Consider the following 22,101-nt stretch of genomic DNA (forward strand, 5'->3'; position numbering starts at 1 on the left):
GGAAAAAAAATTCCAATGAAATGTGTTTTCAAAAGTCACCACCACTCATGTGAGGGCACTGTGAGCATGAAGAAGTTCTGCAGATAAATTGCGGAAAAGCGAGAAAATCGACACATATATATGTTCCAGGAGAAAAGGAGCTTTTGTGAAAAGAAAGGGCAAAGAGGATACATATATAATAAATTTTTTAAATTGTGATTTTCATTATGGGAATGTTTAAAAATTAGTACAATCACCTCATTTTCACTATAATGTGTCAGTGTACTAGTGTTTTTGTGTGCTTTGGTTCTTGATAGTGGATGAATTTGAGTGGAAAAACGAGGATAGAAAATTTTGTGTGACATTCTCTCACTTCCTTGGAAAAGCTCTTCAATTTGTACCCTCCTCATACATATTGCAAAAAGCTCCGCAGTATTAAATATATAGTTTATACTATTTTTCATCGTATTTCTCATTGGAATTTTCGTGTTGTCGTGGAAAAGAAGTGAATTTTCCTCGTCCTTCATTTTCATATTTTTTTATTCTGTTGGTGAAAGAGAAAAGTGCGTCTAATGAGGAAGGTAGAGCTGGTTGGTGAAAAAAAAATGAGTGCACCGTAAAAAAGTGGGTGGAGGAGGTAGAGAGGCGGGCATATTGAAGGTTCGCTCCTCCGCGCGCCAGGCTCCTAGCACGGAGAGAACGAAAGGAGAGAGAGTCACAGGAAATATAAAAAAAGCCCGAAAGGAAGTTCGCTTTCGTGATCGGGTCTCGGGCAACAATCGGTGACTCCTCGTTGCGGACTGCAGTTCAATTGGTACGTGTGTGCGACACAGAACGGCCCATTTCGAACTTTTGAGCTTTTCCACTAAACCTCCTTTTTTTTCGTCTCTAAATTACATAATTCCCCAAAAAAAAAGGATAATCGAGTCTTTTGTGTGTGCAACACCCGGAAAATCCCGTCTTTTCCACCTAAAAGCTCCCCACCTGGGAAAAGTGTACGATACTCGATGGTCCAACGACCAAAGTGTACGGGTTTTTGGTGTGTGAGCCCAAATCGAAGGATTGGAAAAGTTTTGCTGTGTGTGCACCACGGAAAATTTTCACATATTTCACCGCAAGAAAAGTCTTCTTAGTGACGAAAGAAATTTTCCCAAAACCCCGTGCCACAGCTACACGATGTGGCTGTGAAAAAGAAAATAAAATTCCTTTGTGATCCATTTTCCACTTAATTTTCACCCCCCTTAAAGTGCTACGACCATTCACAATAAAATTCCTATAAATAAATTTTTCATAAAAGTGCTTAGAGGGGGTAAGGAATTAAAGCTCTATATAACTAAAAATTAAGAATTTAAATAAAAAGAAAAAGCCAAAAAGAAAATTCTCTAAAAGGGCTGTGGTGCAATCATATGAGAAAACGGTGCAAAATGCAAAGAAAAAAAATGTCAAATTGCATTTCTGTGAATATATAGTTACACAAAAAAAGAAGAAAAAGTGAGAAAAAAGTGCAAAAAAGCTCCCTCTGTGGTAGAAAGATAATGTGGATCGATTTGGTAATAGATTTTTTGGATTATAGGCTCTCGCTGGATAAGTATACTGAAATAGATCGAGGTGAATAGTATTTCTTTTTAATAATAGATTTTTATACTGGGGCGTAGTTCTCTCGTCTTTTTTTTCCTTCATGACTTTCTGCTACATTTTTCCGTCGTCGTCGCCTGTGTGACCCACCCTTATCTATTGAACTCCCCAGCATAAACTCTCGCTCTCACAAGCTTTTCCCATTTTTGCTCACACAACTCTCTCCGTCAAAAAAGAATCTCCTCGACAAAATTTGTAAATATATCTGCAATTTTCTTCACGTAAAAATAAAATTCTTTCTCTGTTAAAATCCTTTAAAAAATATTTGTGAATTATGGATTTGGTCTGTGCAGTGTATGCGATGTGCTTTTAGGAGAATTGAAAAAAAAGTTAAAAAGACTTTTCTGCGGCATGCTGAAGAAAACGCAGACGTAGAGTGAGCAAGAAAGTTCATACAGCACAAACTATACCACATTCAGTCAGCCAGGGGTGAATGTAGGACTTTTTCTTATATAAATATTTAGGGGAGTGCTTTTATGCGAAGCTTTTTCATTCATTCCATCCGGTTTCTTCTTGCTTGGCAGTTACCAAAAGCCATCAACTTTACACAATAATATATAATTCTTTGCTTCATTTCAAATTAGTGGTTCCTGCTAAAAGTCAATTTAAAAAAAAAAGTTTTCTGAAAAGCTTAAAATATAGATTAATGATAAATTGCGGAAGTTCTGGTGATTATTACACGAAAATCTTGTTAATTTTTATTGGAATTAAAAGCTCTTTACCATCTATAAGAAAGAATCACAACTAATGCATAAATTTGTGTGATATTTCAACATGTTAATATGATAAGAAGTTAATCTACAAGCAGAATTTAGATAAAGTTTTGTATCAGAAAGTTCCATTTGTTTGGCTTTGTACACACCTCTATAACAAGACTATTTAATATCTCTTAATTTAGCTTTTTAGCTATAAAATAAAAGTGAATTTATTGGGGATCAAATAGGCATAGATAGAGATCATTATACTGGGTGAGATTTTTGTAAAATTAATAGAGATAAAAACTCTAGAAAACTATTGTATGTTTCTACTTAAAATTACGCAGAATTATCGCAGATTTGCTGAATATAATTGTTTAATTCAAGAGCATAAAGTAGCAAGAAGTCTTTTTGGTTTTTCTCCAAAGTAAAATAAATTTGAAGGAGGGAAAACTTTTAGGTTTTCTCTAGAAAATTCTACGAAAATTGGGTGGCAAGTGACTTTCCTAAACGCAAATTTCAGCCTTAGCAAATGAATTTAAAATTTTTTTTTTTTAATTTCTTAAATTAATTGGTTTCAATAAATTAATTATTGTTTCTTTTTGTGGGGGGGAGGGGGAGGATTTCGAGAAATTTCCTCCCGTGCATGGCTATTCAATGCTAGTCCCCAAAATTCAACCCCTATATTCGTGTCTGCTTTCAAACGGGGCTCTCTCCCACTCTCTCAGCTGAGAGAGCGGGAAATTGAGTAATTTGGGAAAGCACTGTGAGAGAGAGCTTTTGGCGTGAGATGGGAGAAAATTCTAGGTACTCCTAAAGTACATATACAACATTACATATACATACCTAGAACTAAAAGTGGAACAGAACATGGTCTTGTATTGATTTTTCTTTGGCAGAATGCTTTATGTTCTTGAGCTTTACATTTTCCACATTGACTTTTCCTCCGCGGTGTCTTGGGCTGTTTTTTTTTTTTCTTTTCGCACAAGAGTCTCCTCCATTCTGCCCCGTATATTGCTTGACCATAAAGTGCGATATGCTGAAAATGCTGCGGCGAAAAAGTTCCCATTGCTGTGTGTGGCCATCCTGGTGGAGTTAAAGAAGGAGAAAAAAATCAATGTGCATGACATGACGAGGCCTGTGTGTGGAAAGTGTGTGTAAAAGGAAAGACACAGTGTTGATCTCAGAGAGGAAAACTCTTGGGAAGTTTGTGGGTGAAAAGCTCACCGCAGTGCCTATATATAGTTAGTTTTTTTTATGCTACCACTTCATTCATGTGTGCGTACCATTCATTTCTATCGTGTCCCCAATATATTCCTCTTGTACTCCGCCTCTATAATCCTCAATTTATTACGGGGTGCGTTTGAATTTTGCTATAGCCCCTAAAATATCCTTGCGAAAAAGCTTCCACTCTATGATCAACATATACATACTTCTTCTTAAAGTCAATAAATAAATAACCCGACATGCTTCTGGGAAAATTACGTGTACATTGAACAATTATATATGTGACGTAAAGTTGTGCAAAAGCTGAAGAAAAAAAATGTCTTGCGTAGGTGAATGCAAGAATGAGAATAAGTTCAATTATTTCTTATGTGCCTCCTTGTTGAGTGTCATCGTGTATAGAGCTTTTTACAATATAAAGCTTTCCAGCTCAATGTCCATAAAATAGTGAGAATCCTTCTCTATAGGTACTGCTACGGGTATCCTCATTGACTATTTCACGACGATTAGGGGTGGCCAGAATGTCTCGAAATTGACCTTGAGTGGTAGAGCACGCGACCTCAGTCAATCACAACATTTCGTTTAGAAATTAGAGAGTGAATATAAAAGGAGTTATCGGTCATTTAAATTAAAAATCATCTCTCTATTTTGTTCAGTGATTGATGGTGAAATTGTCTGCAAAGCTCTCTACCGCGTAATTTAATACATATATAATTACTCACACAATAAGGATGCAAATTTTATCTCGGCAAGATTGTGGAATTTTAAGTGAAATTCTTTCATGATGAATTTTCAATTAAATTCAATTCCGAAAGTTAACAAACATTTTATTAAAGTATATTAAAACGAAACAAATATGGGGAATTCTTCAGCAGTATATCAGAATATTCAATATTGTTTTACTTTAGAACTTTTTACTTGTTTTTTTGCTCTTCATCTTCGATCAACGTCTATTGTGAAAGAAAACTTAAACAATTTAATTTTTGAATGTAATTGCTTCAAATAATAAAATAGTGCAAGATAATTAAATCAACAATTTGTGCTCACTCTCTTGCATTTTAGTTGATTGAATTAGGCTCTAAAAAATGAAAAACTATAGGTACATTTTATCCCTCATTTAGAAAGCTTATTGAATATTCAACTGAGAGTTTTTTTACACAGCAATACATGTTAAATTGCTACATTTTTTCAAACAAAAAAAAATGACCTATCTAATCATTCAATATTAATTAATGTCATTTAGTAAATTGTAATACAAACGACACATATGGGTATAGGATTTATCCAGTTAAATCTGCTTTATTGTGGAAATAATAATTTTTTATCCCCACCCACTACAGAGAAAAGTGTAGGTGTAAAGAGTTATCAGGTGGCTATTTAGAGAGAGAACTAATCCTTTTATTCGAAATTTTTATTTCTCTCTTTAACCTATTTCATATTATTTATTATGTAGGCATTGTAATGTATATGTTGCTCTCCATACTCATAAAGTTTCATGAAATATTCAAAGTCATTTTATATCTTTTTCCAAGAATCTTGTTTTTCACTTGCCCGGAGAGAAAATAGGTATATAATAGCAATGAATGTTCATTGTCTTCTCCTACTCTCTCTCTCTCTCTCTGTTCGAACTTTCTCCACACGAAGGGTTGCGAATAATCCGATGTGTATATATACACGAAAAAAAAGCTCAAGAGACGGAAAAAAGGGTCAGAGTGACTGCAGAAATTGTCATCATTTATCCCCAAGATATGTGGCTGGTATATACACAAAAATCCTTTTTTTTTTCTTCTCTCTTGCAGAATCAATTCTCCTTTAACCAGCAGTATTGTGAAAAGAAACTAGTCTCGGATGTGACAGACATAGAAAACCAATGTAAGTATCAAAGGAGAGATAAATAAAATATTAAGCTTAAATAAAATTGATTTTCGTTTGTTAAAAATCCTTAATTTTTCCTTCACGACAGGCCTTGGCTTCTGAGGCTCACACCAATTGGTTGCATAGACAATGACTGAAGATTCCAACTCATCTTCTGAGGAAGAACGCAGCTTGTTCCGTCCTTTCACCCGTGAATCATTGGCTGCAATCGAAGCACGAATTGCAGAAGAAACTGCAAAGCTAAAGGAGTTGGAAAAAAAGAGAGCTGAGGGCGAGGTGAGTGACTCATATGAATTTTTTTTATTATATTATCCCTCATGTTGTTTCCCCCTTAAAAAAAAAACAAATATAAGCATTTATCTGGCTCTATCACACTAACAAATCTACCTATCTTCTCTTCTATATATGAGACATGTTGTAATTGTCGGATAAAAAAAATTGCTGTAAATGTTCTCTGTCTATCCATTAAATTTCATACATTTTATTTTAAAAATTTTTCTATTGCATTTGGGAACGAATGATAAAAAAAATTTGTTCCTAAATTATTGATTTTTTCAATGTTTATTACTTTTATTTTTATTCTTAGCAACATCTATTGCATCCTTTCATCAGTATTATATTTGAAAATCTAAGTTTTATCTTGATTTGATGTTTGTAATCCTTATTTTGCCGTATTCTCAGCGAAATATATCAAATGTACCGCCATATGGGGTGAATTTTATTTCTTTTTAGAGAAGACCCTTTTTAAAACAATAATAAATTATTTTTCTTACATTAATTTCCTTCACAATTATTGAAGATTTAACAGATCTCTGTTTTCATCTTTCATATAAAAAAATAATATCAAAAGGTTAATAATTTAATGAAGAGAAAATATATCAAAAAAATCTTTTCCAAAACCTAAAGAAAGATATTTATTTTTACTATTTTTTTTTATAAATCCATTTCACCCCATTTGACGGTATATAAAATAAAATTTAATATTTTATCGAAATATCTATGTAATTTTGTGTCAATTGGATGTGTATTTTATTTTATTTATTTGTGTTTATTCATTTTACATACAATATAATTGCCTAATTCACAATATTAGAAGCCCAATTTGCAAATTTTCCCCTCGTAAAGTTATATCTATATACCTACATAAAAAATACATTATTTACACTTTGCGCAGGAGGGAATATCAAAATTATATATTGAGAGGATGTCTTAGGGATGCCGTTAGTTAAAAAAAGAAATCGCAAATTTTCATAAACTCATCAATCATAAATCGAAGAATATGTTTAAAAAAAACAAGAATACATAAATAAATTGAGACGAGAGAGCATTGCATTTTATTATGCAAATTAAATAAAATCTCACTACGAAAAGTCCCGTGAGTGGATGTGTTGTAAACCTAACAAGAGTTATATTTGAATATTTCAGCCTGTTTATGGTCGCAAGAAAAAACAGAAGGAAGTAAGATGATGTCCTTTTATACCAAAGTTTTTTCCATTTTCATTTTTATTTCAAAGAATTTTTATAACATTTCTTTTTTTTTTAACTTTTTACTTCAGTATCGAATAGATTGAAAATATAACATTTTTTTAACGTAAAAAATATTGCGTCTTTTTTGGTAAAAAAAAAGTTAATAAAGGCGTGTGTAAGTTGAATTGCTCAACATACACCCTCGCACACTGTTGGCTCTCAAATTTCATATATTAATATTTGAAATGTGATAGTCCAATGGAAATTTTTTTACATTACATAAGAAGAGTTTTTTTTATTATGAGCTATTCAGTCTACATAGAGACTTGCTTCCATTTTCTGCCACATATATAATTTTTTTTTATTGAAACTTTTGTAAAAAAAATTGCGACAAATACAAAAATAAAACACATTAATTGGAAAATAATCTTTAAATAGTTCAAAAACATTAAACTTATTAGAATTTTAATGTTTTTAACATTATTTTTTTTGTATAAATAGTGCAAGAATTTTTTTATTTAGCTGAAATTGCTAATAAATAGTTGCTTTAGTAATTCATGCAGACTTCTTCACACCTATACCTATATAATAAATCTTGAAGCTCTACAAAACATAGCTATAAACACAAATTTTGATACACGTTTTCAATTTATAATAAAGGCAGCAAATTAATCACAGCAAAATTCACACTCGATTTGTTTTTTGATTAAGGACAATGACACTTTTGGAAAGAAAATTGAGTTTATGTGATATTTAATTTAATACTACTAAATAATAAATTTCACATCAACAACACACTGTTTTAATTGGAGATATTTTTCACACAATTTAATACAATAAACATGGCTAATGGTTGTTGTAATTTAATGGAAAGGATGGCGACATTCTGTATGGTTCAATGGGGGGTTTTATTCTCTGAGACAGAGAATTTTCTACGAAATTGCTTGCTTGTGTTTGATTAAGTGTTTGATCGACAAATATTATTTATATTACATAGGTATATACGTAAAGGATTCTATGATGTGTATATACTGATGAATTAAGATAATACTTAAATATACATACATACCAAATCTAAAAGCTTTTCTATGGAATGATAAATTGCTACCTACTTAAGTAGTGTATATAATGTGTCTATGACAGCGTTATATTTAATTCTAATCGGAAAATATGTATATAGAAAAGAATTTTATTCTTACTTTGTTCTTTGGCAGATGAGAAAATTGGTTAAGGTCCCAAATCTGCTAATTTTGATAAATAAAATAAATTTTCATCTGAAGTTTTAAAGCACGAAAATGATCCTAATTTATCGAAACATTTCGAGAATTTGTATTTCCCTTCTCTGCAGGCATAAAATAGTCTGCATTGTGCAATTGTGAGATTTTTTTGATAATATAGTGTCAAACAAGTATTACTTAGTTTAAAAAAATCTTTATTTATCTTTTTATTCTAATTCACAAGATTTTATTGTTTTGATGGTGGCTGAAGATCTATTTGTATAATTTTTTTATTAGTCTTCTACAAGAAGTTACTGCATAAACCCATTAAAATGTCATTACATTCTTGTGTATACATATATAGACATTAACCCCTGAATGTAATCCATTAAAGCCTTAAAAGTTCTTCACACAAGAATTATTACTTTAGAGTGGGTGTCACGGGGAGAAATAAATTGAAAGGGAAAACAATATAAAAGTAACTTATCTCTGAAAAAGTAAAAAAAAAAATCTTCGATTTAGCAGACAAGACAAGAAATCTTCCTTGACTTGAAGTGTTTGTAATTTGCAACATGTTTCAAATTTAGCCATTTCCATGCGCTAAATTGGGGGATTTCAGCAATTTGTAGCTTTGGGTTTATAATCTTTATGAATGCTGACATGACATTTAGTAGGTAGTTTGTGCTGCCACCGTGAATGACTTTATGTAAAGTAAAAGACATATTTTAGACATGTGAGAGACACGGGCAGGGGTAGGAGTGCGATAAAAATTGTATTTTCCCATGGAGAGACAAGGGAGAAAATATACAAAATGCTTGGCACTTTTATATAACTTTTTATTTTTTACCTTACTTTTAACCTGTAAAAAAAATGCCCTTTTAGATACATTTTTTCATATACATATGCTACTATACATATTTCTCTGCTCACTCAAGTCTTGCGGCAAGAAATTTGTGCACAAAATTTTCAATAAATGCGAATTTTCACAGAAAATATAACACACAACATATTCAATGTGAAACGTGCACTTATGAAAATTGAAATTCCTCTCTCTCTCTAAATTTTTCAAATGTTTTTGATGGTTTTGTTCTTTCTTATAAAATCAATAAAACTTTTTCAAAAAACTATACATACATTATAATATATAAACAACAAAAGCATCAATGACATTTCAAATTGACAAATAAAAGAAATAAAAAATTTTTGGAGAATATTTTCTTGGCTGATTTTTTGGGGGAAAGACCCACAGAAAAAAATCTTTGATTATAAAAAAAGGAATTTCCATTGATGGCTTCGAAAATTTTTTTTTTCACTTTTACAAGAATATTAAGACACTTTTTTAGCAAAACCAATTTTTTAGTCTTTTCCATTTCCTCAGTTAAAGTGTTTTGTCACCTATTTTTTCTTTTTGATTTTTAATTATGTAAAAGCGTGGAAATGAGAAGCAGTAAATTTGAGTTCTTTTTTTTAGCATCACTCTGAGTGAAATTTTAATTGTGGGGGATGAAGAAAAAAAATGGAAAATTCGCAAAATTGAACAACATTAGAATATTATTCAAAAAGAAAAAAAGTTAATTGAATTACATTTGAGGTCTTCATGCGCACTGTGGCTGCGTGTGTCCCTAGAGTGTCATTTGGATGTGAAATGGGATTATAATGGAAATTACATTATTTGGCGTCCACAATTAAAATGAAACTCCCCTATTTCAAGCATACTTAATTAATCAATTTAATTGATAAAATTGCTAATTTGTTTCACTTTTTTTCTCTCTATCTTCCCGTCTTTTTTTTTTACTCCACCATCAACACGTGTCTTCGTATGGCCGCGAATGCATCATGAAATTTTCCACTGGGGAATACCATGTGTGCCTCTACATGAAACCTCAATGTAGATTCGATATGACGACGAGGATGAGGATGAGGGTCCACAACCGGATCCCACACTCGAACAGGGTGTTCCAATACCTGTTCGAATGCAGGGCAGCTTCCCTCCGGAATTGGCCTCCACCCCTCTCGAGGATATTGACAGTTTCTACTCAAATGTATTGGTAAGTACAATCATAAAATATCTCTTATGCATTGCATAGTATATAGATTATATGAAGTATTTTGTACATAGGACAACCCCTAAATAACCACTCTGGAAAATTGTTGTAGAAAATTAAAAAATAAATAAATTTGAATTTTAATTCTAAAAATGCTAAAAGAAATGAAGAGAATTCGCTAAATGCTTTGAACTTTATCTCTTAAACTTTAACCCTTTCAGTTCTTTAAATTGAAAGTAAAAGCAAGAAAGAATTATTGAGGAAAGGTTATAGAAAATAATATACATATGTGGTTAATGTGCTATGGATGGAATATTCTTGATATTTAAATTTTATAGCTATAGATTCCTCTACTCAAGCGTAACATAGTGTTATTACATAATATTTTCTCTTATCATTCACAGACATTCGTAGTGGTTAGCAAAGGCAAGGATATATTTCGATTTTCAGCATCAAAAGCATTATGGCTTCTCGATCCCTTCAATCCAATTCGCCGTGTTGCAATTTATATACTAGTGCATCCACTTTTCTCCCTTTTCATCATCACAACAATTTTATTAAATTGCGTCCTCATGATAATGCCAACAACACCAACTGTCGAATCAACAGAGTAAGTATCAACATACCCCCTCTGCTATATACATATATATATTTTATCTCTTATTTATATTTTCATAGCTAAATATGACAAATAATTCACAATTTTACCTCAATTTACTCTCCGTAACAACAACCACAAAAAAATCCCTCGTTGATATTTTCCACAACTTTTCATTTCGATTTTTTTTAATAGTCATTTTGTATTCTTTTTTATTCCTCTCAAGTCTTTTTTGTGTCAATATTCACGTATATAGCATACAAGAATATGCAGATTGCTAATAATAGAAACTCTTTAAAATTTCAATAAATTATTGAGAAAGACGGCTCCATTGCAAAAAGGATGGGCTTGCCTGTTGACACAAAGAAGAAAAACATTTTTCAGCTCCTACTCACTCACACACACCTTACATACTCCCCCACAATTTACGTGTATTTGTCGTGAAATTTTATTTATTTCTAGTGTCCTCATAGTTTTAATTATAATGAAAACAAAACACGAGGAAAAAAAAACATTTCTCACTCCCATATTTTTTTCGTTATAACATATAGGTTCATATACCTACCTATATATTTTTTTCTTTATTTTATATGAAATAGAATTGTAACCATTGCTATTTAATGAATTATTCATATTTATTTATATTTTTTCTTGTAGCATAAAATAAAGACTAAACAACATTCATTATAATTTAATAGTTAGGGTAGAGAAGAGAAAGAGAAGCGAGAGGCGAGAGTGTTGTGTGGTGTAGAGATGGAGGAGCAGCCATATGTTTTTTTGTGGAGTTAGGGATCATCTTTGTTTGAAGTCCAGCTCCCTGTATTTGTTTTTGTGGAACATTTGGAGCTTTTATTCCCCCTCTTCTAACGAGATAAGCTATATACTTTTTTCTCGTATAATATACCTACATTTTTTGTTTCTTTTTCTTGGGAACGCCATCAGGAAAATTTCCACCTTAAAGTTTTCATTTTTCAAGTTATTTTTTTATCCATTGATTGCATAGCAAAATTAAAAAAAAAAAAGGGGAGGTAGGAACACACACTGAGCTGGTTAAATGAGGGTAAAAATAATATGCGGGAAAATAATAGAAAAATCAATTCATCAGACAAAATTAATCACGACACTTTAATTTCAAAGCTCGCTATATGTGTGGGATATAATAATAATAAAAATTGATCATTTGGCTGGGTTGAAGAGCTAAAATCAGAGTATAAGTCTGATGTATTTTTTTTCCAATAAATATTGAGTCTTTAATAGTTATGACGTCATTGAGTATTTTTCTCAACCCCACGGAAAAATACATTTAATGACCTTGACTTTCAGATGTGAATTATTTCTTTACTCTTCTCCATGGTTCGTTTTCTCTCCTATTTTATTTACACATTACCCTTCCGAAATTGTTTCTTTTTTTTATCATAATAAAAAATTATTGATTGGGAAATGAAAATTGATCAATTTATCTCTTCAGGTGAAATATTAAATAAAGTGAATTGCCATATATATATAATATACTCTTATTTTAGGGTAATATTTACTGGGATCTACACATTTGAATCGGCAGTTAAAGTGATGGCACGAGGTTTCATTTTATGCCCGTTTACGTATCTTAGAGATGCATGGAATTGGCTGGACTTCGTAGTAATAGCTTTAGCGTGAGTTCTCTTAAAACCATTTCTCTAGAAAATATTAACTTATATAACTAATATTATATTTAGATTTATCTAGAAACTAAGAATAGATTATTCTCAATATTATTGCGGTAGGTCAAAGTGAAAGAAGATTTAACCTCTTATATATTCTTTGTAATTTGTTCAAGAAACTTTTTTTTTTTCAATCCATAGTTCCTAGAAATTTAGTCACCCCTATTTTTTTTAAAGGGGGTTCAATTAATAATTAATTTGGCCAAATTTTGTAACAACAAAAGAACTTTTCAATTAAAATAAAAATATTTAAATTTACCTTTGAGATTTGAGAAAGTGCTTTGACGTTACAAAATTTGACTAAAAAAATCTTTAGAAAGAAATATAAAGTTTTTTTTCTTTAGCCACTATATAAACCTTTTATTAGATTAAAAGTATATGTAGGTTTATATTTGTATCTACTATAGCTAAAACCTATAATATTTTGATGGCTCTGTTTCAATCTTATTAGAATCTCATTGAGTACATTGTGCCATCAATATTGAGTCGTATTGATTTTTCTCGCTAACGGAAATTGAAAGTAAATTAACCCAATTGATTAGTGAATAATGTATCCTTTTGAACAGATGACATGGCAATATGATGCTATCTATATAGTATATATACATCTCCTTTGCGTAATTTGCTATTCAAGGATCCAATTCATTGTATAAAAGAATTTTTATTTCTTCTTTTGCAATACATTGATTGAGCTGAAACTTAATTAAATTTAATTATTCAATTTGAGTAATTTGCAGAATAAACAATTGAGTAGACGTTTTTCTTCTTTTTTTTTGCCTTTAAAAGAAAACTTTTAATTGTATCTTAAAGTGTTTGAATCCTTTGAAAATTAATTTAAAAAAAAAACTGAGAAAAAGATTTGGAATTAGAATTTTTCAGAGAATTTGATAAAAAGCTCGAGTTGGTGCGAAGAATTTTTAATAAATTAATTGCAATAAAAAAAAGTAATATTATATAATTTAGGATATAATACTACATAATTAGCCATACATAGCGTAAAAGAAAATAATTTTTAAAAATTGTTCTTTGCTCAAATTGATTTAAGAAAAATTTGTGAGCAGGTTACAATTTTTTTTAAATTATTCTCTTTCTATTAATTTTTTACTTTAGAATGTAGTAAAATGTAGTAATGTTTTTCTTAGTAATTTTTCCAACATAGATATTTTATATATTGTTATACAGTTATGTGACAATGGGAATAGATTTGGGTAATCTCGCTGCTCTGAGAACATTTCGTGTGCTTCGAGCTCTGAAAACGGTAGCAATTGTTCCAGGTATAGCTACTTTTTTCTTGCTATATATCACATTTAATTTTATTTTCACAACCCCAACGCCCCATGGCGACGATGTTATAATCTAATTGCACTTTTATTTTCTTGCCCCACCCCCCATGCCAACCCCAAATGAAGGACTGAAAACCATTGTTGGCGCCGTGATTGAATCTGTGAAGAATCTACGGGATGTAATTATTTTAACAATGTTTTCGTTATCTGTGTTCGCGCTCATGGGCTTACAAATCTACATGGGTGTTTTATCGCAAAAGTGTGTTAGGATATTTCCAACCGATGGATCGTGGGGCAATATAACTGATGAGAATTGGGATCGATTCTATAAGAATGAAAGTGAGTAGACTTATTACCTTTCTTTTTTTTTAGTATTTTCTTTACAATTTTATTTCATTTTTTATTATATCTAAGAAATACCTTTATATCATTTTTCCTATAATAAATATAATTTATTTTTATCTTTTCTATATCTTTTTTTTTTACTTGCCAATTCATCACAAAAGCCAATTGGTATAGGACAGAAGATGGAGATATGCCACTGTGTGGAAATTCTTCTGGAGCCGGGTGAGGCTGATTAAATATCTTTTGCATGTTTCATACATATATCGAGTACCTTGAAAGCGATGGCGACCCCATTTTATTGACTACAAACTTTTTATTTTCTCTCCCATCGCACCCACACACAATCGTGACGGTGGTGTTCACAATAAAAGGCAATGCGATGAGGGATATTTCTGCTTACAAGGATTCGGCGGAAATCCTGATTATGGATACACGAGTTTTGATACATTTGGTTGGGCTTTTTTATCTGCCTTTCGGTTAATGACCCAAGATTTCTGGGAGAATTTGTACCAACAAGTATATAAACCTAACTATATATATATTTTATTAAATATTTTTCACTATATGACATTTTTTTTAAAGAAATTTCCCATTTAACTAATTCAAACTCTTTTTTTTATTTTCTTTTCATGCTAACCACTTTACATTGCGGTGTTGGATAATAAATGGTTTTAATGTAGGTTCTACGCTCGGCTGGTCCATGGCATATGCTTTTCTTCATCGTAATCATCTTCTTGGGTTCATTTTACCTTGTTAATTTGATCTTGGCCATTGTAGCCATGTCGTATGATGAACTCCAGAAGAAGGCAGAAGAAGAAGAAGCAGCGGAGGAAGAAGCAATGAGAGTAAGGCTTCGATTTTTCCATAAAAAAATATTGTTGTTTCTTCCTCCTTTCCTTTTATCGTCGTTGATAAAATGACGAAAGGAAGGAGCGAGGTGTGCACATTGGAATGCAGTGTCTTTTCCTGTGTTGCCATAAAAAAAAAGCTCTTTGTGCTATATACTGTATGCTTTTACAAAAAAAAAACGAACAAAATGTCTCTCTACGTTCGCATATATATTCGTATTGTGCCATTGATGTTTTGAGTGGCCATTTTTGTCTCCCACACCGGATGTAGCACCAACTCATCTAATGTGTTCTTTTGTGTACCATCTTCACAGGAAGCTGAGGAGGCGGCAGCTGCTAAACAGGCAAAACTGGAAGAGAGAGCAGCAAATGCAGCAGCAGCAGCCGAAGCGGCAGAAGCGGCTGAGCACATGGCAAAGAGTCCATCGGATTTTTCATGCCACAGCTATGAGTTGTTTGTGGGTCAGGAAAAGGGCAATGATGATAATAATAAGGAAAAGATGTCCATTAGAAGTGAAGGTTTGGAGTCACTCAGCGAAATGACGAGGCCTTCTGCTCCGTCGGGCGTCGCGGCGGGCACCGCAAGTGCCAAGGTGCGAAAAGTAAGCGCGGTAAGTTAGTATTAAGGCGTTAGGTCATTCGTCTTAGGTTGCGCACCAAGGTAGCAGTAGATTGTAGTCATCACCATATCACCAAACAATATAAAACATAAGTAGTGGCTATGTACACAATTTTTTCCTTGAGCTGTGGTGAATCCTTTGATTGCTACCTGGAATATATCTTTCTCTTTTGAGGGATTTCCCAATGAATCCTCTGTAGGGGAATCAATATTCAGAGAAGAAAACTTTCGTTTCAATCGATAGCTTATAAATTTATTCGTGTGATTTTATTTTTAGAAGCAAAATTTACATTAAAATTTAATTGCGTTTGTTATCAGAAATAGCGATTGAGGCAAAGTTCTAGACTATGTTTAAAATACGGGAAGTTACTAAAGTATTCTTTTATTCGTTCTCTTTTTAATCTCCCTTTCGTTTTGTAAAGAATATTATAGTTAAATCGCAATTGAATTAAGGGGGGTCTCTTTTGAGAGCTGGTGAAATTAAATGTTTTTATTTTTATTGGGGTTTTTCTTAATCTTTATTTTCTAGTGTTCGCAATATTTAAAGAGTTATTACTGAAGAGTAAGAAAATCATTTTCTGTCATCTTAGGTGCGACACCATCTTGTGATATTCTTCAGTACACAAAGATAGGATTTTCTCAGAATTTACCTGATGGATTTTGATGGGATAAAAAGCAAATGAAAGAGGAAGTATTAACGATGAATGTACCGGAAGGAATTTTTGAATTTTCATTCAAAAGCTATGAAAAGTGCACAAGAATATTTTTCAACTTTTCTCAACTTCAAAGTCGAAATTCCAAAATCTGTTCTGGTACATTGTTCATTGATGCTTTCTCTTTAATTTGCTTTTTACCTCATCAAAATCCATCCAGTAGATTCTGAGAAAAATCTACTTTTGTGTTATAAATTAGGCTTCAAATGTAACCAACATCGGAAAATCAAATTTAAGAAAAACCTTAAGAAAAATGAAAACTTTATAAATATGTCAATTCCAACAGTTTGCCCAAGACACCCCCCTTAATAGAACCTTTATCAGTGTTGTAATCCCCTAATTATAAAATTATTACTGATCATACATAGCACGAATTACCATAAGTGTAAATATTTATTTAATCAGATATATATATGTACCTGACCTATACACAATGTTTTCATGTATTACAAATAGCGCAAATATTTGCCAGTTATTGCAAATATTTGGCTAATATTGGCGTTACTTTAAAACAGCGTATTATACTCCTCTGCAAAAGAGAAGAAAATATTTTCCCTGTCGACCAATCCTCTAGCACAATGCTCTTTTGTTTAAACATTAAAATTTACTTGTTACATCCACACAATTAGGGCACAATTCATTGCGAACTTTGAGTCCCTGAATCCTTAATCAAGACAAAGATTTGGGTTTTTAAATGATATATTCCGAGGATATCATGAATGGGATTCCCAGATTTGATTTAAATATCTCACGCGTTTCGTTTATTCTGCGTTCCCAACAGGCATCCCTTTCCCTTCCCGGATCACCCTTCAACTTGCGTCGTGGATCGCGTGGATCGCATCAGGTATTGTTGCAAAAAATACATACCCACCATGCCACTTGTGTGAGGATAATTCCTTATTTTAATAATATAATGTAAGATGCTTCTCAAACAGTTCACCATACGCAGTGGACGTGGACGTTTTGTTATACCTGGCAATGATCGAAAGCCACTCGTACTATCCACATATTTGGATGCTCAGGAACATCTACCGTATGCTGATGACTCGAATGCCGTGACACCCATGTCGGAGGAGAATGGGGCGATTATTGTGCCAGTGTATTATACAAATCTCGGGTCCAGGCACTCCTCGTATACGTCCCATCAGTCGCGTATATCGTACACGTCACATGGCGACTTGCTGGGAGGCATGACAAAGGAGAGCCGCTTAAGGGGAAGATCACGGAATATGAGCCACTGTATGCCTCCACTGAGTGTCACTGGTGCACATGTAGATACAAATCATAAGAATCACAGAGAATTTGTAAGTGCATTTTTTTTGTAGGAATTTAACATCTTTTTTTTTCTTTATTTTATGCTTTCACACATTTTATTTTAAAATCCAATTATTTTATAATTTGCAATTAAATTAATTTGCTGTGAACAGTGTAGGGGACACCGGGGTAAAAAGAGTCATTTTCGAATTTTCAAATGCCAATTTCTCCCAAAATATAAATCGGAAAAATCGGAAAAATCGGAAAAAATTAGGGTGCAAAGCCCTACCAACCTATAATTTTTGACAGTAATTTGGAGGTTATCCGATCAGTACTTTAGGAGTTAAAAAAGAAAATAGATTTTTGGCCCATTTCCCAAACTTTTGCGTATTGAGAAAAACGCGTTTTCCGAAGTTTTCCTTCAGCAATTTTTCAATCTGATAATTTTTCTCACTAGCTGGGTTACTACAGAAAACATTGCCAAGGTGTATTCTTCAATAACTTTTAATGATTTTTCTGTACAATTATTTGAATCAAAACATACCCCTTGGGGTAGATCTAGTCATCCCATGTAAATCATATGGGAGATCGAAATTTTTGACATATTTTCTATCCATTTGTTGCAAAATGGCGTGTTTGAGAAAATCGCAAAATTCCTTGTTTTAGTGCGTATAAAAGTGAAATTCCTTGTCGCGGATCAAAAGGTGAGAAGTTTAGCTATCAACTACTATCAATCTCTCAGTTGGAAAATCATTGGAAATGTCGGAAAATTCGACCGACTTTATTTAGCCAACTGGTGACTATATTTACCCGCCGCGTTTAAAAAAAGTCAGAAGCGGAAGGGTTCAGGAAAAGCTCGAAAACTCATATTTCCCGTGGAGATAGAGAAAAGTGGTCTGAGACAAAGTTGTAGGCCAGGAAATTTCCTATAAGAATGACCTATCGAGGAAATTTTCTTGCCCTTGGGGAATCCTGCAGATAAGGATTTATGCAAATTGACTATTTTTACCCCGGTCTCCCCTATCTGGCTCCAAGCTTTTAGGGAATTCAAGTGGCTTAATCTTATGATTTTTCAACAAAAAAATTTTTTTAATTTAAAATTATTCATTTTTTGCTTTGCTTTTTGATATATAATACTACTATTCATTGTATATTTGAGTACGTTAAACAATTGGAGATTTAATGAGTGTAATAAAAGTCTTTCTCTATGAACTTTATAGGAAGTTCCAACAGACTTCACGGATGAGGCGCTTAAGGGCAAAAGCCATGACAATCCATTTATAGAACCTTCGCAACCACAAACAGTAGTTGATATGAAAGGTATATAATAAAATATTTTCGTGGTAGAATATTTTGTATAAATGAATTACCTACCACTAATTGTCCTTTCTTTCACCTTTGGTATAGATGTGATGGTACTAAACGACATCATCGAACAAGCTGCAGGAAGACACAGCCGAGTTAGTGACCACGGAGGTATTACATTGATATACAATTCAAAAAAAAACTGTCGTGTGTTTTTTAAGTTTTTTATAAATCTCTAATTTAAATTCGAAGGTGGGAGATTGAGGTTTGAGATGGTAAAAAGAAAAATGAATAATTGCATGACACTGAGGCTTGTGTGATTGGTTAAAGAGCAAAAAAAAGAAAGAAATCAGAACAGAAATGAATGAATGAAATTTTTTATTAATTAGACAAATATATATTGCAAAATTTTCAGTTGAACACACAAAAACTGCAAATCAGATGAAAAGCAAAACTAATGCAAAAAAAGAGCAATAAAATAGCAAATTGATCCTCTTTTTCCCCTGAAAAAGAAGAGATTTAAGTATCAAATCACTAATACGATATGTTTAGTTTCTGTCTACTATTTCCCAACAGACGACGATGAAGATGGTCCTACATTTAAAGATAAGGCACTCGAATGTCTCATGAAGGGCATCGATATATTCTGCGTGTGGGACTGTTGCTGGCCATGGTTAAAGTTCCAAGAGTGGGTGGCATTCCTTGTGTTTGATCCGTTCGTCGAACTATTCATCACACTCTGTATAGTTGTAAATACATTATTTATGGCACTTGATCATCACGATATGGATAAGGATATGGAGAAGGCGTTAAAAAGCGGAAATTATGTAAGTTTTCTTTTATGTTGCCTAGTGTTTGAAATTAATGAAAAATAATTTCTTTTTTCTCAAACAGTTTTTTACTGCAACATTCGCAATAGAAGCCACACTTAAACTTATAGCCATGAGTCCAAAATTTTACTTCCAAGAAGGATGGAACATTTTCGACTTTATAATTGTAGCATTATCACTTTTGGAACTTGGACTGGAAGGTGTTCAAGGCTTATCTGTGTTAAGATCATTTCGTTTGGTAAGAATTCATTATAAATTCTTTGTCTTTTCTTTTACAAAACAACAATACAATACTTTCCAATTATTTAATTTATATTTTATAACAATCAAAGAAATTTTCTCCCTAATTGAAGATCAAATTAAATGAAAAACTAACCCATTGGAAATTCTATTATAAAAAAAAAATCTCTCAGAACACATTTTAAGAATATGTATTAAAAGTTTTTTTTTCTTAAATGAAATATTTTAACGAGTTTTTTGATTGCAGTTGCGAGTTTTTAAACTTGCCAAATCATGGCCAACACTTAATTTACTGATTTCCATAATGGGTCGCACTGTTGGTGCTTTAGGAAACTTAACATTTGTATTGTGTATTATCATCTTTATATTTGCTGTGATGGGAATGCAATTATTTGGAAAGAATTATACAGGTAGAGTGGATATTCCTGTTAGGGGGAATACAGAGCTTTGCTTTCTTTCCAATATCTTCTCCTTCATTTTTTTCTTATCTTAACAATGACGTATAAGCTTTCCAAGCATAAACTAAAATGCAAAATGCTGTACAAAAAGATTTTTGCTTTATATCCCAGAAACTTTTTCTCATTACATGAAAAAAAAAAAATATATTTTTGAATTTTCCACCAAGAAGCTCTTACTAAAAGCTACAATATATTTCTTTCACATTTTGCTTGTGGAAACTTTTCTCGAAAAAAAAATTGTTCTTTGATGAAAAATAATGTGAAAATTTAAGGTAAAGGTAGGTGCAATCATTATATATTTATACACGAGGTTGTCTGTGAGACCTGTAAAAAGGAACAATATGTGGTATACCTGTGTACAATATTCTCGAACGTACCGCAAGACTGGAGATTTTTCAGTGTGTGGAAAAATTTGATCTGAAAAGAAGGGAGAAAAGATAACTATTTGTGATCTTCTTTTTCACACAAACAACATAACTTTACATATCTTTAAAAATCCAAAATAATTTTGGCAACAATGCTTTCATGTAATAATCTCTACCCAACGAGAACTATTTTCCCAAATGCTGACTTTGTGGAAATAATTTCCAAAATATGTCGAAAGTAGCTGCCCTTTGCCTGATCCTTTAAAAGTTAAGGATTGGAAGATTTGTAAACTTCAAGAGCTTAAAGCTTTAAGAGAAAGTATTGATGCCAAAAATTACTTTGCATAAAGAAACTTCCCAAGTAGTGTATGTAGATATAATTGGAAAAAGTGTATTAATGATAAAACGAAAATTTTCCTCTTCTCTTATCAATTCTTATTTATAGCTCCGAGTGTTTAAACTAGCCAAATCATGGCCAACGTTAAATTTGCTGATTTCTATAATGGGCCGAACGATGGGGGCGTTGGGTAATCTAACATTTGTATTGTGCATTATTATCTTCATATTTGCCGTAATGGGGATGCAGTTATTTGGAAAAAATTACGTGGGTAAGTGAATTAAAATTCAATGAATGTAGATGGAGAAGAAATAGAAATTAGATACATACAATGAAGAAGAAAAAACTCAGCAAGAGAAGCACAATATACATATTTAATTGGTTTCCGTAGAATTTCAGTGTTAATTGTCCCTCTTTTGCGTTAATAGTGTGTGTTGTTTGTGTTCTAACCATGCTATATCCATTCCCCCATGTACATTATACCTCTTTTTTTTGCCCCACCACACAACCCTCCCCCATATATTGTAGTTGTAGGAGTGAAATGAGAGTTTATTTGCTGAATTATTGGCCGGGTTTGGTGGGAAGGTCACATTCTAAATGGGTGGTGTAAGATATAAAAGCTCCCACATATCAACATGAAAATATTCCACACATGAGGTGGAGGAGTAAAATGGGTTGGAATTAGAAATAACAAAAAAAATGAGAAGAAAAACTTAACATCAGCGAGAACATAATATACTTAATAAGTAATTTATTTAGATTATGTTAAATAGATAAAGTACATTTTGTAAGTACTTTTTTTCGTGAGTAATCCTTTTTTATCATTAATTTTTCTCTTTTTTTTACATTTTCTTCATGTTTTTGTACTTATTGTCACTCTATCTCTTTCTTCCACACTAATACTTAATTTTGTGCATAAAAATACGCATTTTTATAAATAAAAAACATATTTTTTACATATTTTTTTTCCTTGCAAATGAAAGCTTTTGATTAAGCGAGAAATTTTATTTTTCAAAGAAGCTTTTATAAAAAAAAGCTTTCTAATGAATATTTATGAAAAAATGCACGA

At 32.1% G+C, this 22,101-nt stretch overlaps 1 protein-coding gene across 50 annotated transcripts in view; it reads left to right on the plus strand.

The window, feature by feature from the left end:
- Positions 1-112: 112 nt before the first annotated feature.
- The window catches only part of LOC129797257 (sodium channel protein para), a 34,586-nt gene continuing 12,597 nt past the window's right edge, over positions 113-22,101 (plus strand). For 6 of the 50 annotated variants that reach the window (XM_055839780.1, XM_055839688.1, XM_055839843.1 and 3 more), the window contains exons 1-20: positions 138-793; positions 5,333-5,405; positions 5,497-5,684; positions 6,834-6,866; positions 9,985-10,140; positions 10,542-10,747; positions 12,259-12,387; positions 13,618-13,709; positions 13,845-14,057; positions 14,225-14,285; positions 14,435-14,579; positions 14,744-14,908; positions 15,226-15,522; positions 17,025-17,087; positions 17,164-17,547; positions 18,718-18,817; positions 18,905-18,973; positions 19,355-19,629; positions 19,697-19,870; positions 21,141-21,303. In XM_055839780.1, coding sequence (XP_055695755.1) covers positions 5,538-5,684; positions 6,834-6,866; positions 9,985-10,140; positions 10,542-10,747; positions 12,259-12,387; positions 13,618-13,709; positions 13,845-14,057; positions 14,225-14,285; positions 14,435-14,579; positions 14,744-14,908; positions 15,226-15,522; positions 17,025-17,087; positions 17,164-17,547; positions 18,718-18,817; positions 18,905-18,973; positions 19,355-19,629; positions 19,697-19,870; positions 21,141-21,303 — 2,872 coding nt within the window. In that variant the 5' untranslated portion in view covers positions 138-793; positions 5,333-5,405; positions 5,497-5,537. Of the gene's footprint in view, positions 1,588-5,332; positions 5,406-5,496; positions 5,685-6,833; positions 6,867-9,984; positions 10,141-10,541; positions 10,748-12,258; positions 12,388-13,617; positions 13,710-13,844; positions 14,058-14,224; positions 14,286-14,434; positions 14,580-14,743; positions 14,909-15,225; positions 15,523-17,024; positions 17,088-17,163; positions 17,548-18,717; positions 18,818-18,904; positions 18,974-19,354; positions 19,630-19,696; positions 19,871-20,119; positions 20,283-21,140; positions 21,304-22,101 lie in introns of all 50 variants that reach the window. The other 44 variants (XM_055839704.1, XM_055840011.1, XM_055839764.1 and 41 more) reach the window with 18 other exon arrangements.

Source organism: Lutzomyia longipalpis, chromosome 1 (genome assembly GCF_024334085.1).
Source record: "Lutzomyia longipalpis isolate SR_M1_2022 chromosome 1, ASM2433408v1".
Lineage (NCBI taxonomy): Eukaryota > Metazoa > Arthropoda > Insecta > Diptera > Psychodidae > Lutzomyia > Lutzomyia longipalpis.